Source organism: Delphinapterus leucas, chromosome 19 (assembly GCF_059928025.1).
Source record: "Delphinapterus leucas isolate spDelLeu-1000000601 "Yukka" chromosome 19, BTC_Dleu_Yukka2, whole genome shotgun sequence".
Taxonomy (NCBI): domain Eukaryota; kingdom Metazoa; phylum Chordata; class Mammalia; order Artiodactyla; family Monodontidae; genus Delphinapterus; species Delphinapterus leucas.
In genome coordinates, this window is record NC_143147.1 from 47,328,755 (window position 1) to 47,347,402 (window position 18,648).

Here is an 18,648-nt window from a genome sequence, read left to right on the forward strand (position 1 = left end):
CACACAATCTTTCCTCTGAGTTGGAGCTCAGAGGAGGGTACGTAGTTCACATTTTGCAAGGACCAGAAGGACCCTCCAACACACTGCTTCAACCTTCATACCCAGGCTCAGAAAACCCCTCACTTATTTGTCACCTGTATTTTTCTGTTTCCGGTTTGTCTGCTACAAATCGCTGATGCTCTCAGATCTCCTGGCTGTCACTCTCTGGCCCTGGAGAGGATGCCCAATGGGGTCGAAGCCTGCTTTGTTCTACAGTGGGGGCAGCTCTACTATTCACCCTGTGTTTGTTCTTGTCATCACCCCTGAAAGGACAGCAGTGCCAGGCTCTGGCCTATTAGCTCCCACTGCAGCCAACCCTCTCATAAATAACCCGTTGTCAGGGATTTTAATGGAAGCCCTCTGGAAGCTGTAAATCTTTGCAGCTCCCTCCTGCATCCTCTCCCTCATTTCCATCACAATATCACTCCACAGGAACCAGAGACCAAAGTGTGAGCTTGCCAGAGCAGATTGGTAGGACACTGGGGAAAGAAAGAGGCAGGATGGGGGGAGGGGAACCAAGCTGGGACAGTTGGTCTTAGGGAAGCATCTGCTGAGTGACAAGTCGATGATGGTCACCTGGATCCTCGAGGCCCTGGAGAGGGGGAAGGGCAAGATGGCCTAGGGCCACCTGGAGGGAAGAGGGAAAAGGGAAGAGGGAAGAGGACAGGATGGCAGAGAGTTTTCTGGAAGAGCAGCAGATGGGCTGCTGGTTCCACCTCGGGCCCTACAGTGTGAATTTAAGTACCACGTAGCAGGATTTCAGTGTCTGCTTCGGGTTAAGCTATGCCTTTGCCTCTATCCTCCTGCCTGGGCAGATCGGCAGGTAAAGGGGCAGTGTCCTGTGTTGGCAGGAAATCTTTTCCTCTACCAATTTAGGTCTGAAAGGTAACAGTTTATAGGCATACGAGAGCAGTCTAGAGTGAGTAACTCCCCCGATAGCTAGGAATTAAGGTTTATACATCAGTTTAATAAGGGTGTGTGTGGGGGTGTTCAAGGCTTCAAAGGATGGAAGGCTCTGATGAGACTTATTTAGACAGTTTGTTTGGAATATCCGTGTATCCCGGGATGCTGCCTCCCTGACTGGAGGTCTCCCTGGAGGGGTGGGGGTGTTGCTGGGTTGTAACTGCTGGCTCTTGTAAACCTCTGCATTATTCAGATAAGGGAAGTTCAGATTTCTTTCTGCATCTGCTGTAGCTCAAATGTTTCCACCTTAAAGTAAAAACCATCCTGAAGGGTTTTTATTTTAGTCCCTTCACCTGCTGTTTCTCCAATATCCTATCACAGCATAGCACGAAGTCCTGGGCATAGTCACTGACCAGAATGTTCCCAATGAATCTGCTAAAAGCTTACATACTCTAAGAAACACTCCTGGACTAACTCCAACATGCTTCACATCAGAGATGTGGATTTTGCCTCTTCCCTTAGTTGTTTCGACTACAGGTTTTCTGAGATGGCCTTGTTTCTCTTTACATGTCTCCTCTCAACTGCTGGAAAAGAGCTCTACCCTCAGTGGAGAGTAATGATCCAAATCTTACATAAATCTTACTCCTTGGGACTAAATGATTTTTTTTTACAGGAGCAGTTACATTTCAGTGGCATCAAGTTAAGCATCTGGAAAAATTTCAAGAATGAAGAGGGATGGACACAGGCAGCAAGACCCCTCGGCTCAATCCATAAGGGAGTTTCTCCAAATCACTATGGTTCAAGACCTTAACATCTATCCTTTGTTCAATCTTTCACCAATCCTGAATCAACCCAGGCAGAAACAGCCCTACTGGCTGCCAATCCTTTGCAGGCAGGACTCTGAGCTTAGACAGGTGGAAACGTTAGGAAACCACAATTATTTAAATCCAGTCACTACTCTGATTCTCCACCTAAGGACAGTCAAGGTGTTGCTTCGAGAAGCCAAGACCCCTGAGCCCTGGGCGGCCCTCTCTTATTGGCCAGTTCAGTGCAAGGGCCAGGACCCCCCACACTCTGAGGAGATGTCATGATTCAATAAGCCTGAGCTGTTCATCACAGGTTTGTGATACCCATTTTACTGCTAAAGAAGCGAGGCCTCAGGTCACGTCTGCTGCCTGAGGTTACACAAGCAACCTGAGATCTTGACTTAGGTCTCAATCCAGTGCTCTCTGCAAGGTGCCTCCTGCTCCCGGTTTTGGCTTTTTATCCTCCGCAGAGGCCCGAAGGGCAAGGCGCCCCTAGCTCGGCGCCACCCGCGCCGCCGGAGCTCCGGAGGTAGACTTGCTGATCTGCGTTAGCCAGGACGTTCCAGCCGCGCCTGCGCACGACGCCCCGACGGCGCGGGCCCGGACCGACGCGGACGCGGGGGCGGGGCGGACCGGGGAGGGCGGGGACCTGCGTAGGGTGAGCGGTAGTCGCGCCTCGCGCGCTGGGAGCGCGGCCCGGCGTCCCCGCGTCCTTGGCGTCTCCCGGGGCGACCTCGGGCGCTTCCTTCTCCGAGCGGTTAATTGGGGAGCGGGATGGGCGCGCGTGTCAGCCTACCGCAGGGGCCAGTCGAAGGCCTGGAAAGCCCTATATGCAAATAGGAGGGCCGGGCAGACCCCAAGTTAGGAGGGGCGCGGGTTGGGGTTACGGGTTGTCTGGCAGCCAATGGGAGCGTGTCTCAATCCTTCGAGCAGTGGACCCACAAGTGTGGTTGCGAGCGGTACGGGTGGCAGAGCGGGGCCGAGACGGGAGAGTAAAAATCGCGGGTAAGAGCGCCCCAAAGCTCGGTGCTGTCCCCAGGCCGCGGCTTCCTAGTGCCTCCCCACTGAAAACCAGGTTCTACATGTCCCCGTTGGCCCCCACGGTGCCCAGTGCCCCAGGGCTACCCCCTCTGCTCTCCCTGGTGGCGTTCTACCAGGTGGCAAAAGCCACCCGCACCGCACCCGCTTCCTCTCGGCTCCATAGCCCACCGCTTCTCAGCAGGTCTAGGTATCGCTCACCCTCTTCCACGCCCCATACTGAGTTCACTGCTAAAATATTCTCACACCCTTTTCTCATCCTCAAGACCCCCATGCCAGGACCTTTCTCGCACACCGACCCTTCTTTTCCCAGCTCCTTACTCCCCTCCTGTCCTAGCTTTTCTCCCGAACCCGGGTCGCCCTTTGTGTGCACCCTCACTTCCTGACCTCCCTCGATTTCCCAAACCCGGTGCCCCCAGGGAGCAGTCCCTTAGATACAAGAGATCCCTGGGAATCGCACAACCCTCTCCACCTCCCCCTTCCCCATCTTTGGATCCTTCTCTTGATAACCTTTCTTCCTTTGCCTGGAGAATCCTTAACAGAAAGACACTGCTGTTTTTCTTGGCAACACAGCCCTCTGCAAATAACCTACCCCCTTTCCAGCCTCTTTTTCTTTCATTTCCAGATGTTATTTCTCACCCTCCTTAAGGAAAACTCTTCTAGGCTTGAGAAAAGTTCTTTGGGATATGAACCCTAGGGAAAAATGTAACTTCCATTTGGGGATGACGCAGGAAGGGAGCCAACAGTTTACTAAGCACTGGTATGTGCCAGGCACTTAAATAAGTTATTTATTGTATACACCAATGCCACCATTATATTTTCATTTTACAATATAGCCCTTATTTTGAGCCAAACACTGCTTTAAGAGCTTTAGAAATATTAACTCATTTAATCTTTAAAGCAACCCCATGAGATGAATATTATTATCTTCCCTTTACTTATGAGGGAACTGAGGTACAAAGAAACTCAGTTACTCACCCACAATCGCCCTTGTAGTAAGTGGTAGAGATGGGATTTAGATCCAGAACCATCTGTCTTTGTTAGTTATGCACTGCGTTTTGTGGAGAAAATGACTGGGCATGAGCCTGCTCTGAAAACTGCATCTTCCAGTTTTGCAGAATTCCTCAGTTTCTAGCCGAATAAAAGGTGGCATCTGAGTCAGCAAGGTTCTTATTGTTCCCAGGGAATGTGGTCAGTCATTCTCAGCACTTACTGGCAAAGCCCTTGAGTACCTGAGTGTCCCCTCCCCTCCCTTGTTAGTCCACGTTTTGCTAAGGATCCCTTCAGGCCCTGTGCTGAAATTCAAAGGGTGGCTAGAATGAAAAGCCAAAGACCATAGAAGGCATCTTATTTTATCCTGCCTGCTTCAAAGCTCAATGCACTTTTCTGGATATGAAGCTTTTATCTTCCTGGTGATTCTGTAATGATGGAGAAGACAGGGAATGAGGGAGGAGATAAGTACTGGCTTCTTATGACATACTATGTCAAAGAGGCAAAGCTGAAAGCAAGATCCAGGGGTCCTACCTCCACACCTTTTTTTTTTTTTTTTCCCCTATCTACTTCGACCTTTTCCGAGGGCTACCCACTGAAAACCTTCAGAGGATGCGTCTAGGAGGGGAATGAGGACCAAAAGATGAGAAGGGGAGGGGAGTGCAGGAAAGCCTATTATTTGGGAGAAGAGAAGGAAAGTCACAGGCAGACACAGTAGGAAAAACTCTTCAGTGCCGTATGAATTCCTACAGACTGAAAGAAAAGTCTAGGCTGTGAAGGTCAGGGTGAAAAAACTTGGCGAAAACTTGAAACACTTAACTACCAAATGATTCTTTTCCTCCCATTTACAGAACACCCATATTAATTCAGCCTTGCAAAGGAAAGCACTAAACATTTCCCACCCTTCTGCAATACCCTTAGAGCCAAGAAGAGTAGTCAACATGAGTAGTCCTTCAGAAGTGGAAACGAGTCCCTCCAAGTAACCTGCAAAGTGTTCGCTTGCATGGAGCCATCCCAGTGCTCATCCCCTCCCCCTGGTGGCCAATGAAGGTCATTTTCATGCTGCCTAACCCGGCTTTAGTTGGCAGCCTCTGACTTGGAAGATCCCAAGATCAAATCCCATACCAAAATGGAAGGAAACATCAGGGTTTCTTCACTGTCTTAACTCTCCTACTTGGGAAGGTGAATTGAATGTGTCTTGTGTCGTCAAGAAAAACCGAAGATGGTATTTTCTATGTTTGCTACATATATTTGTACAACATAGTGTTCTTTTTTGAACTCCCCAAATCCCTTGGTCCTCATTGCCTGCCCACCTACCTGGCATAATGGAAAGCTATGTAGAAGGGCAGGAAGCTGGGGCTTTGATCCTGGCTCTGCAGACTTCTCTCCGGCTTTGTGCATGTCCCCTCCAGCAGCTGGGAGGGGGGATTTCAAAACCTTTAAAAAGCAAACAGATTGAACTAGACACACTCCAAGGTCCCTCCCAGTTGTAATATTCAGGACTTCCACTAGAAAATGTTCTAATTACACTCCAAATAAGAGCCCTGGTACAGCATGGATACTGGTGAAAAGAAGGGAAAGAAACAGAGTGAAAATAAATGCGAAGTAGAAACAATAGGGCTGGTCCCAGGTTATGTCAAACCTGAGGAGACCTAGGCCCCTTGTTGGAAGTGGGAATTTAGAGGCACTTGGCTTTAAGGAAAACAATGTGGGACCAGCTGATTCTTAAGGGACTAAAGTCACCGAGACTGTTTCTGGGAGCTAAGAAGTAAGTTGCTTCTCTTTATGGTCACAATCATTTATAGGTGATCAACAGAGAGGAAAAGGCAGTGCATGGAGTATAGAGGAGAGACAGCTGGTGGGGTCAGACAGACATGGCTTCTAATCCCAGCTCTGCCTCTTAACCTCTCCATGTTTCAGCCTTCTCATCTGTAATAGAGGGAAGAGAGTATCTGTGATATGATATTATGAGGATGAGATGAGACAGTATGTATATAAAGTGCTTTAGTATAGTTAATACCTGTTACTTGGTAAGTAGGTTGTAAATTGTATTTACTATTATAAGTGAATGAAACTAAGTGTTTTAAGTGCCTGCTATATGAAAGGATGCAAGGTCGATGCTTTAAAAAATGTTTTTTATTTTTTAATGCTCACAGCAACATTTCTATTATATAAATGGGGAAAAAGAACCTTAGTTAGGTGAAACTAGTTCATGCATTTATTCATCCTTCCAGTCCATTCATTCAAGAAGCATAGAAACCTCTGCTGTGCGCCAGACGCTGTGGTAGGAGCTGAGAATTTAGACATAGCCTCTTCCATCAGGGAGTTCACAGTCCAGGGCCACACAGCTGAGAATGATAGGTAGCAATTAGTGAGCACCTACTATGTGCCAGGCACTGGTCTAAGCACATTGTATTAACTCAAATGAATTACCTCATCTAATTCCCATGGCTGGGGCAGACCATTTTACAGATGGGGAAACTAAGGCAGAGGGCTGTTATGCTAAGTAAATTGCCTGAGGTCACACAACTAGGAAGTGGCAGAGCAGGGATTTAAATCCAGGCAGATAGCCTCTTAGCAAGTGATTTAAAGCCACATCCCTGACTGCAGAGGCCCTTAAACTGGGAAATAGATATAGTATTTCAGGATGCCAGCAGCAGCCCCCTTCTCTCTTTTGTATTCTCCTTAGCCTTGTCCTTTGAATCTGTGGCCCCACCTCTTTTGATTCCCCAAGGCTGCAAGACTGCTTTTGAACAAATTTTAAGGCAGGAGAGGAACCCCCAGGTTAGCAGGGAGCAGTTGTTGAGACTGGGAAAGAGAAGTAGAGATGCGCAGGTGGAAGATGGGTAAATTCAGATGTCTGGGGTCAGGCGTGTAGCCTAAATGAGAGAGAAGTGATCTGAGGCATATGAAAATGTCCCCTCTCTCTTAATGCTACTATATGGAAGATAATAGCACAGGGACAGCTGTCACTTGGCTCCTGAATCACGGAGACAATAGGGAAAGACGGGGACTGGGACAGGCTGGAAAATGGCTAAAGAGGGAGCCATTGCTCGGCCCTAGTTGATTGCTGGCGTGAGGCAATGGGGACCTGCTTTTCCAAAGAGGAATGGAAATCTAGATTTTTATGAGAAATCTACATTTCCTAGTTATTGGCAGCTGTTTTTATGAGAAATCTACGTTTCCTAGTTATTGGCAGCTGTTTTATGAGAAATCTACATTTCCTAGTTATTGGCAGCTGTTTTTATGAGAAATCTACATTTCCTAGTTATTGGCAGCTACTTCTAGTTTACAGCTATAACAACTACCACCACCACCGTGGCCCAGTAAACATTTCTGTAGGCTAGATTCAGGACGCAAGCCCTGGTAGGCAACTTTTTCTTTTTTGGCGGTACGCGGGCCTCTCACTGCTGTGGCCTCTCCCGCTGCAGAGCATAGGCTCCGGACGCGCGGGCCCAGCGGCCATGGCTCACGGGCCCAGCCGCTCCGTGGCACGTGGGATCCTCCTGGACCGGGGCACGAACCCGTGTCCCCTGCATCGGCAGGCGGACTCCCAACCCCTGTGCCACCAGGGAAGCCCGGTAGGCAACTTTTGAGTGAGCCGTTCTCTTTCAGGGGTTGGAGAGAAGCCAGAAGGATTTAGCCTTGGGGATGAAACAGGAAGGAGAGAGCTGGGAGAAGAGAAAGCCCCCAAAGAGAAAGCAAATATAGTTACACGTGGCACTGACTGTTGTCTGCCGTCTTGCACCTGTCTCGGGTGCCTTCCAAGAGGCTCTCGTGTCATAGGTAGCCTAGTTTACAGGGGAAGGTGGGCAAGGCTGCCGTGATGAACCAGCTCCTGCAGAAGTATCAATACATGGGCTCCATCTCTTCCTTGCTTACGTGCCTGAGGCCCTCTTGTGCGAAAGTAAACAGAATTTGACTGTTTTTTTGTTCTTCTCTTTGAGGCAGACAAATATAAGCGGCCACGGCTTGTTTATACCACTTGGGCAAGGATTCGAAAAAGGGCAAAGACAACTCACAACTCCAGAGGCCAAATTCAGGGTCAGTTTTCTCTCCTCAAGTTAACATTAACATTTAGGTAAACGGAGCCAGTGCTCCTGGAGGGCTTGGTAAACAGGAGCTGTTGTGGAGGCCACAGGAGGGGAGCTGGCCCTTTACCTGGCAGGAAGGGAGCAGCCCAAGGTCAAGATCTCATGTACTGTAGTCCTCTTGAGCTTTTGCCAGGAATGTGCCCGTTCACTAAGGAAAGCTGACTCACAAGACCCAGGTTTCATCGTTAATTGTGCTGAGCACAACCCTTTCTCCCCCTGTTCCGTGTCACCACAGAGGCCTTGGGTGTTAAGGGACAGCCCTCTTCAGCAAGAGAGAGAAACAAGTGGCAATCCCTGGCCATTAAAAAACTCTGCTCTCCCTCTGAGAAGTGGCTACAAGCATTCAGTGAGATCGTATATGTGACAATTCTTTGGAAAGCCTAAAGAATGATGCCCATGTAAGGGTTTATTATGAAATTATTCATAGGTAGCCTCTGAGTTAGAGCCCCCTTCCCCATTCTGGTTTGAGAAAGAAGCAGAGAGAGGTGGCAGGGTGTATTAATGTTAAAAAAAAAACCTGGCCGTAAGGTATAAAAGTTGTCTAGAATTAGCACGGCTGGGTACAGAGGGGAGATGATTCCCAAGAGATTGTGTGACTCTGGTGAGCCTGCTATAATTGCACGTTGCTGGTGGTAGTCGAAATTGTTGGAATCCCTCTGGGAAATAACATGGTGATATAAATAAATAAAATATCAGAGGCTACATAATTTTCATATTCATTAACTTAGTAATTCTAGTTCTGGATAAATATCTTAAGGATATAATCCTGAAGAAATACAAGCTCTTCTGAACATGAAAGTGTGCATTTTAGAGCTATTTATATAATAGCAAGATTGAAAGCAACTTACCCTGCCAGTAATAGGGCAATGGTTGGTTAAATTCAGACACGTTCCTTCAATGGGATATTATTACACAACCATTAAAAATTAGAACTATGTAAACTTTGCCACAACCAAAAGGATGGTTATGTTATGATTGTAAGTGGGCAAAAAGCAGATACAGAATTGTTTATCTATTATGGTCACAATCATATAAGAATAATTATGCTTAGAAATTTAGAATAAAAAAGAATACACAGTAGGGCCAAAGTTGCTATGTTAGCTACGGGTGATTTCCCACACTGCCCTTTTCTGAGCTTCCTTTAATGTTATAGTATTTCAATGATAATAGTACATTAGAATACATTATAATAAAGATATTATTAATATCTTTTTTCAAAGCCAAAGAGTTTGTGAGGAAAGAACAGGGTAAGTAGCAAGAAGAGAGAGGGCCTGAAATAGTGAGGAGGTTGGCGGGCTTTGGAGAGGTGAGGAGAGGAAGGGAAAGCACCAGAAATTTGGCTTTATGGTCATAGAAGCCTCAGATGTGAAGAGGATATGAATCAGTTTATTGGGCCTGGGCAGTTCTGGGTACCCAAAGGCAGACTAAGCACATTCCTAAGGATTAGTGAAGCAGGGGCATTAAAAACCATGTCAACAAATTTGATACTTGAAATTTCAAGCAAACATCACAGAAGTCATCACGGGGGCGGCGGGGGTGGGGGTGGAATGGGAACTTTGCTGGACTTCCTTGTAGGTATTTTACAATTTGGTCTTGCTTTTATTTTGAATTGGATAGTGAGGGAGACACTGTAGCCTCTTTTGTGGTTGAGGTCTCTCCGAAGGGCTGCATCTGGCCCCGGGCTTGAACCTTGTTCAACCAGCTACGAGCCAGTCCTGCACTCATGAGCGCCAGTTGTGTTCACTCTGAGGCCAGCAGATTGTGGGAGGGAGGTTTGGTGCAGAGCCCAAATAGTTAACAGACCTCCTCAAAGCACCTCACCTCATCTGCACCCACGGGGACTAACTTCCTCAGCTAGGGAGGCTTAGGGCTTGGTTCTGAAGCTGTCTCCAGACACTCACTCACTTTAATAATAAGATTGTTTATGGCATGGTGCCATGCATAGCATCTCAGCTTGCTTCTGAAAACCCCAGGAGGGAAAAACCAAGGCCAGTGTTGGCTGAATGAGTCCCCAAGGTCATAGTCATGGCAAAAGGTGGAATCAGCTCCTTGCTGGAGCCTGCACCAACTGTGGAGGTGGCGTGGCATTTTATAAACGGCAACCTGTTGTCTGGTCTCTGAGCGCTGGTCCACCGCCCACAAGAGCAAGGGAGGGGGGTCCCCCTGCAGGTGGATGCGAGTAACTGCCACTCCATTTACCCTCTCTCCAGGGGAGGACCCGTGTTTCCCCAGAGCTTCCTCCAGGCAGGGGAGATGCTTCAGTGCCTGCTTTTGGAAGGAGAGGAAGGGACAGACTCAGAAGAGAGAGAGGACAGTTCCATAGAAGATTCAAAAGAAATCGTCACCCTGGCTTTTGTGAGAGAGAACACTGGGGCTCAAAATGGGCTTCAGCATGCCCAGCAGCAAGGCAAGAAGAAGAGGAAGAAAAAGAGGTTAGGACTGAAAGATGAGGAATGGGGATCCATGTTGGTAAGAGCAGGAGGGACCTGGAGGGGGACGGGCCTCGGCTGCTAAGGAGTGGGTAAAGGAGAAACTGTGCGGAGTAAAAATCACACCACTTTTGGTTCATATAAAAAGAACCCACTTTTGATCATCTGTTTTATAGAATCAAATAATGGTGTGTAATATAAAACCATGCCTGTCCTAATCTTCATTCTATTTGTGTTTAGAATCCCTTTAAAAAATTGTGTGGGGAGAGACGATGGATTTCCTTGTTTTAAGAAAGTGCTTATTGTCTTGGGGATTTAGTACACTTTAAATGTAACAGAATCACGCCGACTTCTTAGGATCTGACCGCAGCTTCCACATTCTAGTTCTTATTTAATATTTTGCCATACCTTTTGCTCCATTCTGGAGGGGGAGTGAATTCCTCCTCAGACTGATTGACGTCTGAAAGCTTGTCTGCTTTCTAACTCACAGCTTCCCTTAATGGGGGGGCAAGAGGAGGAAGACTATGAAGTATTTTGGCCAAAAAGATATTCACTTCCTGTTCCCGATGGGCCACTGGAGTAAAAGGATTGAGGAGGTGATGATGTTAATATGAAGCTTCAAGCAAAATCAGCTATAATCACAATACAGAATTTCTAGCTCGTGGGCAGAGTAACAGTACTCTGAACCCATGTTTTCTGTCACTCTGCAACCCTGGGGATTTGTGTCCTCAGTAACAGGGATGGTCAAACCGGGCTTAGTGTGACCACTTAGGTATCAGGCAGCTCCACGTGGGACACCATGTTTCTACGTGCAGTCCCTTGTTCTGGCATGTGTGTCTGTCTCTGTCTTGGTGCTTTCCCCTTTCTCTTTTCCAGATGATTGGTGATCAATCTATCCAGCTGCCGATATGAGAGTGGTGAGCACCTGCATTCAAGGCACCCACCATGGGGACCCACTGGATTCCCCCAAAGAGTTGGGAAGGCTCACTCATATATTCTTCTTTCTATTTTTTTTTGAAGGGTGATTTTTTAAAAAAAATTATTTATTTTATTTTTATTTTCTGACTGTGTCGGGTCTTTATTGCTGCCCATGCTTTCTCTAGTTGCCACGAGTGGGGGCTACTCTTTGTTGCAGTGCGCGGGCTTCTCACTGTGGTGACTTCTCTTGTTGTGGAGCACGGGCTCTACACTCATGGGTTCTAGAGCGCAGGCTCAGTAGTTGTGCCACATGGGCTTAGTTGCCCCGCGGCATGTGGGATCTTCTCGGACCAGGGCTTGAACCCGTGTCCCCTGCATTGGCAGGCAGATTCTTAACCACTGCACCACCAGGGAAGTCCACTATTTTCATTTCAAATTTGGGTGCTTTAGTTTGGTCCTGACTCTCCTGGTCACTGCAGGCACTTCTTTTTTTCCAGGCTCTTGAAGGCATTTGAGTTTGTGTTGGAGTCAGCTCCCAGTTATTAAGATTAACAGGGACTGGAGAAGAAGGACGTGATAGCATATATATGGTTTTGAAATACACTGCATAGTTTTTTCTGTCAATTTACCTTGCTAATTAAGCTTGGCTGTGGCTGACGTTAAGGATTCGTTTATATCCCCTGAACATTCAGTGCTAGTGCTTGGAGGAAAGCCAGAGGCCTACTTCCTGGCAAGGGTGGGTGAAACATTCACCCCAGAAAACCTTCTGTGGAAGTCACTGGGCACAGGCTGTGTTCCCCAGGAGCTTTCCACTCTCTGTGTTCCTTTCTCGGCAACGGTGTGTCCAGATGGGGCAAGATGGCTTCCAGTCCCAAGGAGCCCAGTTGTCTGGCTTCAGTGTACGGTCTGGGAGCACCTAGAAACATAACCTCCCCACCACGTGCTCCTCCCCCACTTCCCGGCTGACGGGCCTTTCTTTCTCCACCTGCCACGGCAGTGCGTAGGGCTGCCCAACAGTATGGCCTTCGAGAGGGAGGGGAAAACGACGACTGGACTCTCTACTGGACCGACTACTTGGTGTCGCTGGGGCGGGTGATGGAAATCAAAAGTTACCAGGTATCTGGGTCAGAGCCGGTCCTCTGTGTAAGCGTGGCATCTACCCCGTGGAGCCTCAGTCTTATGACTGTCCCCAGGGGGAGCTCATGGGTACTCCCATGGGCCCCCTTGTTCACGACTTCCGGCTTCCTTTGCAGAAAATCAATCACTTCCCAGGGATGACTGAAATCTGCCGCAAGGACTTGCTGGCCAGGAATATGAGCCGCATGTTAAAGATATTCCCAAAAGATTTCCACTTTTTCCCTAGGACCTGGTGTCTTCCTGCTGAGTGAGTGCCCACCTGCGCCCCTTTCTCCACTCCCCACCACCAATTTACATTTTCCACTTGCCCCCGAGTCCCTGGTTGCTACTTTCCCTTCCCATAGGGTCTCCCATCTCTCTCTCCTCTTCAGGAAGAGAAGGAATAAAGGGTGTGTCCAAGGTTGAGAAAACACAAGGCTCTGCCTATACAATTAGATGACATTTAGGGGCTGGGTGCCTTGGAGCCTGTGCCTGCAGTTGGGATGAGAATTTGTTCTGACCTTGAAAGCTGTTGATTTTGAACTTGTTCCAGCCTTTTCACTGTGCACTTTCGGAATTTTTAAGGCCCTCGAGCATTTCTGGAGGGAGTGAGGTAATGGTTAGCACCCAGGTTAGGAGCAGGGAGGGACACCTGACCTCTGACCCATGGCAGTGCCGTGGATGGCAGTCAGCCTTTTCCCATCTCTGGTCTCACTATATCCATTTGGAAAATGGACATCCATTCCTGGTACCTAAAATACTCTGGACCACATCACGAGAAGCAGGAGGAATGTGAGATGACATGAGCATGACCTGGGTACAGTCTGGTGTTTGGGACGAGGTGGGGGAGTAGAGAAGCATTGCCATCAGAATTATACTTACTCACAAAGGCCCCCCAGGAATCCCACTCTCCCGTCTCCTCCCAGTGCTTTCCCAAACCAAGCGCCCCAGAGTTCCCAGCCTTTCCTAACTTGTCTGGAACAATTTGCAGAGCTTAGCAGCAACTTCAGAGAAAATGTGTTTGCCATCGGGTTGACAGGAGCCTCCAGATTTCATGGCCACTGAGGGACATTGCAGTCATGTGACTTCTCCAGTGGTGACAATGCTCCTTTGAGTTAAAATGGAAAATAAGAAGTATAGCAAGCCTGAGATTTATAATCCTTGAAGTTGGTTTCTTTCTTCTGAATATACTTTCTTCAAACTACGTTCAAAGATAGCATTTGCCCTGTCACACTCTAGCTGGAGTGGAGGTGTTACGGAGGAAAGGCTGAAGCCCAGAGCAGGGGAAGAGACTGATGGATCCAAGGTCACATCATTTGTCAGGGCCTGAGTCAGATTCAGAACCTCACACGTCTTGTCTGCAAACTCAGAGAGCCGAAGTGCTTGGGTCACAGTTAGTTACCTTTGTGGGGTGTGTGGCGTGGACCAGCACCGTGCCCGCATCATGTCATGTGTGAGATAGCTGTCATTGTCTTCATTGTGTAGATGATGGAATTGAGGCTTAGAGAGGTCAAGTCCTGGTAAAGGGCTGCACCGCTGGTGAGTGCTGTTGCCGGGGCTAAAATCCAGGTCTGAATTCCCTCCAGAGCCCATCTTCTCTCCGCTGTGTGTGCTCGACTGCCTCTCCTATAACCAGATCTCTGGGCGTCTGTCTGTCAACTCCAGGGCTTTTGTCACTTTTTTCTTTTTTTTTAAATAAAGAGCTAGCCTTCATTTTCACTGATCCCCCCGCTAAAGGTGTATCTCATTCTCTTCCTGCTCTGGTAGCTGGGGAGATTTGCAGAACTACAGCAGGTCAAGAAAAAATAAGGTGTACATCTGTAAGCCGGATTCGGGCTGCCAGGGCAGAGGTATATTCATCACCCGGACAGTGAAAGAAATCAAACCAGGGGAGGATATGATCTGTCAACTCTATATCTCAAAGGTACTTCCTCATCGTGATTATTTATTTATCATCCACGGCAACCTCAGGCTGAAGCTCCACTGGACTGGTTGTGAAAAGAGGGAAGGGATGGTGGGGTGGGGGTGAAGCCAAGTCCTGCCTTGGACTTGGTCGGACCAAGCCTTCTGACCAGAGACGTGACATGTGCCTGGGCCAGAGCGCCCTTGCCCTTGCACTCTTGTCGATTGGTCTAGCGCTGCCAGGCTGGCCCCTTGCCTCTAACAGACGGCAGCTGGGAGAGCCGCTTGGGTCTGTGGAGGCCCCACCTCCTTTGGGAGAGGGAAGTAGCCCTGGAGAGAGCATGGTAACCAGCTGTCCATGACTGGAGGTATAGCCCTTTACAGGGAGGGAGCCTTCTAGAAGGTGCATAGGAGACCTGGCTGGCATCGCAATCAATACTGCAACTGCAGGGAGAACTCTGGCAGAAGTGCAACGGTAGCAAGCCCTGGGTGGTGACAACATGGCCTTCATCACAGGCCTTTTTCATGTTATTTTGTCTTGTTGCCAGGAAAGCTCTTGGAGGTGGTTACTCATGCCATTTGACAGATGAGGAAACTGAGGCCTGGTGTGGTTAGTGGCTTGCACAAGGTCACATGGCCTAAATTCCCTTGTCCCCCTCCCCAACCCCAGCCTGGCCTCTGTAACGCAGGTAACACCGGAGCTGAAACCACAAAAACAAGACAGGGCGCTAATGGGCTTCAAGTCGGGGTTTCTCCTCTGACGCTGCCGTGTGTCTTCTGTTCTCTCCTCCCAGCCCTTTATCATCGACGGGTTCAAGTTTGACCTGCGGATTTACGTGCTCATGACATCCTGTGACCCTCTCAGGATTTTTGTGTACAATGAAGGACTGGCGCGCTTCGCCACCACCTCCTACTCCCGCCCCTGCCCAGACAACCTGGTGAGCTCGGGGACATGCCGCCTCCCCTCCTCTCTTAGCTGGTAAAAAATCCTAGTTAACACCTACATTCTCAAGGCATGGTGGATGTGGCTGTCACTTGCTGAACTGTGGTTTACTATGTGCCAGGGTGTATCTGTTCTTTCGTTTAGCGCTCCCAAGAGCCCTCAGAGATAGGGATTATCATCTCCAGTTTACAGATAAGGAAATTAAAATCCAGTTATAAGGGACTTGTCCAAGGTCACAGAGCTAGGAAGAGGTGAGGTGGGGACTCGTGGCCTGACTGCAAAGCAACAATTCCGTGGTGCTCAAGGAAAGAAGGATGTGGGCAAGCCCCCAGCCCTCCCCCAACATCCCCAGGCCCTCAGGGCTCCTGAAGTCCCCCCTCAGCAGAGCGCCACCCAACCTCAGGAGTGGGAGCTTCTTATGCTCCAGGCTGTAGGATACGCCTTCTTACTTCCTCTGTTTTGCCAGTGTAAGTAAGCCCTAAGACGCCCCCTTTCTTTTCCATCTCTTTAAGCCCCAGGGGCCATGGAAGGGCACAGAGAGGAAGTGGAAGGCTGCCCTTCCTCCTGACCCCACAGACTTGTGTCTCTTTCCCCAGGACGATATCTGCATGCACCTGACTAATTATTCCATTAATAAGCACAGTTCCAATTTCCTTCGAGATGCTCACTCTGGCAGCAAGAGGTAAGGAAGCGGCTTCCCTTCTCTTTTCTTTCCCTGCTGGGCTCCGAGCTGCTCTCTGAGATTCTATCCAAACCCTGTCAGTCCCCATCAGTGTTTCCATCTTGGGTCACATGGTGTCAGAAAATATTTCTTTGCCTCTAAGCCCAGAACAGACTCCTTAGTCTCTGCCCTCTGGCTGTTAATCATTAAAAGAAGGCCACATCATAAACCCTAGGAGATTGGGAGGAGGAGAGATAAACACGAACTGTTTCCTCAGCAGGATACACACACACACACCAAAACATACTCTTATTACAGCTGGCCCTTCTGACATTTCTAGACCAACAGATATTTATCGATTGCTGGTCTGACACCGGAGAAGGACCTGCCAGGCCTGTGGTTCCCTGGGGTGTTGCTCCAACAGAGATTCTCAAGTGATGTGTCACGATGCCCCTGCTCTTTCTCTTGCATCAGACTTAAAGGACTGATAAACAGGCAGTCTGTTTGGCTTCAGAGCATCAGAGAAGCACAGGAAATTTCATGACTCCCTTGGTAGCAGAGTTCCAAAAAGCAAATGGAAAATCACTAGGTTAAGCCTGCTGGAAGGGGACGTGTTGGGCTGGCAGGAGGCGATCTCCCCCTTGTCGGAGGGCGCTGGCCACCCGACTTTGCCCACGGCTCCCCCACTTCCTCTTTGCCCACCTGGTCTGTGGGCACCCTCTGGCCTCCTGCGCGGTTGCATGTTGAACATCAGGGCTCGGTGAGGCCTGGCTTCCAGTCCCCGCTCTGACCCACGCCAGCTGAGTCAGCTGGAGCAAGTCCCTTCACCTCTCTGAGCTTCCATTTCTTGGTCTGTAGAATAGGGCAGTGAGACGCCCTGCCCTGCCCACCTCGTAGGGTCACCCTGAGACTCAAGTGACCTGTGACAGAGCACAGATAATGCCTGTAGTTACTGTGATTTCTCCTTCGTCTAAAGGCACGTCATCAAAGGCCCCTCATCTCCCTCCTCTTATGAGAATGGACACCCCACTAACAGGCTTTGGGCCCTCAGGCTGTGATGGGTGTGTGTGTCATGTGGTGCCAGGGCTAAGGTGAGGGTGTGGAATATTGTTCTGCTACCCTATTTCCCCCTCCCTCCTTCCCCTTCCTTCTCCTCGCCTCACTCACTGGGGCCTGGCCTCATCCCTCTTCTCCATCCCCGCTCTCTGCTGGAGCTGTCGGCTGCCCCCTCTTCCCCTGCCCCTGCAGTACGCCCCACCTGTCCCCCTGTGGTGCTCCAGGCCCATCTCTCCTCAGCTGCACCTGGATGTCTCCCCGTTGCTTCCAGCTCAGCATTTCCCAATGTCACGTGTTCTCTCACATCACTTCCACCTCAGCAGTCCAAGCTTCCCCCTCTCTAACTTCTAACCCGCAGGACTGGAGAGTTTGGTGTCATCTTAGATGTTTCCTCTTCCAGCATGTCATTGAATTCTGAAGTTTCCCCCTTCAAATGTCCCTCCATCCCTTCCTTTCCACCAGACTTAGCTTCAGCCTCATCCTCGACAGCCGCACGGCCTCCTCACTCTTCTTAGTCCCAGCCACCTCTGCTTAACCTTTCTGTACCTCCGGTTTCTCCTCTCTAAAATGACGCAATAAGGAATTCCCAGGCAGTCCAGTGGTTAGGACTCTGCAATTCCACTGCAGGGGGCCCAGGTTTGATCCCTGGTGGGGGAGCTGAGATCCCGCAAGCCGCAGGGCGCGGCCCAAAAATAAATAAATAAAATGACACAATAAACATGAATCCCGGCTGGCCAGCCTCACAAATATGCCGTAAGGACCTATTGAGATGATGGGTATGAATAGGCCTCAAAAGCAATACCCCCTATGCAAGTGGGTGCTGTTATTATCACACATTCCGTATACTCATTACTTCTGCTCTCAGGTAACCGGTGTGGCTCCCAGGTGCCTAGAGCATCCAATTCAAACTCCTCTGCTTCCTGTATGCTTTGACCAGACCCCATTTCCCACTATTATTATTACTACATTAATAGTTACCATTTTATTTGTTGAGCGCTTCCTGTCTGCCAGGCACTGCTCTAAGAAATTTACATTCCTCAACCTATTTAATCCTCATAACAACACTATAAATTTGGCGTGATATGATCACCCCGATTTTGCATATTGGGGAACAGGTGTAAAAAGGTTAAGAAACTTGCCCAAGTTCGCACAGCTAGGAAGTGGCAGAGCTGGAATTAACCCTGGAGTCTGTGCCCTTAACCACTAGTGGTACTGCCGGTGCCACCCGCTCCGTGGTGTTCTCCCAGGACACTCTTTTGCTCATTTTTGATACACAGGCCTTGCTCATTCCCACCTCTCTGCCTTTGCTCAGCTCCAACTGAAAACATGGGAGAACATCCTTGATGTCAAACTAAGCTTCTGTGTTGCCTTCTCTGACCTGGTTCTAGGTGCTGGTTCAGCCATATAACCACTGCAGTGTGGGTGAAACCCATCTTCTCTGTGGGCCTCTGATTCCTCACCTGTCAGATGAGAGGATTGGCTTCCATCTCTAAGGACAAGCCTATGGAATCCGAGTCTAACCACCCCCAGTAACCTCTCTGTCTCTGGACTCCCACCACCCTCACGGTCAGCATCAGCTGTAGCCCGTAACTTCTCTGTGCTTGGGGCACATGTTTTCCTTGTGTCCCCAATGGTACTTAAGTTCCTTGATGGTTAGAATGGTGCCCTGGCCTTCTAGGTGCCTCCCATGTTGCGGGGCAGAGTCCTTTCCTTTTCTCCCTCCTGTTTGCTTTCACCTTTCCTCATCTTCCTC

General features: G+C 49.1%; 1 protein-coding gene across 1 annotated transcript in view; it reads left to right on the top strand.

Moving 5' to 3' along the window:
* The first annotated feature begins 9,998 nt into the window (after positions 1-9,998).
* The window catches only part of TTLL6 (tubulin tyrosine ligase like 6), a 28,715-nt gene continuing 20,065 nt past the window's right edge, over positions 9,999-18,648 (top strand). The window contains 7 exon segments of the mRNA XM_022557828.2: positions 9,999-10,302; positions 11,176-11,216; positions 12,215-12,333; positions 12,471-12,601; positions 14,101-14,257; positions 15,030-15,173; positions 15,775-15,860. Of these exon segments, the coding sequence (XP_022413536.2) occupies positions 10,124-10,302; positions 11,176-11,216; positions 12,215-12,333; positions 12,471-12,601; positions 14,101-14,257; positions 15,030-15,173; positions 15,775-15,860 (857 nt within the window). The 5' untranslated portion in view covers positions 9,999-10,123.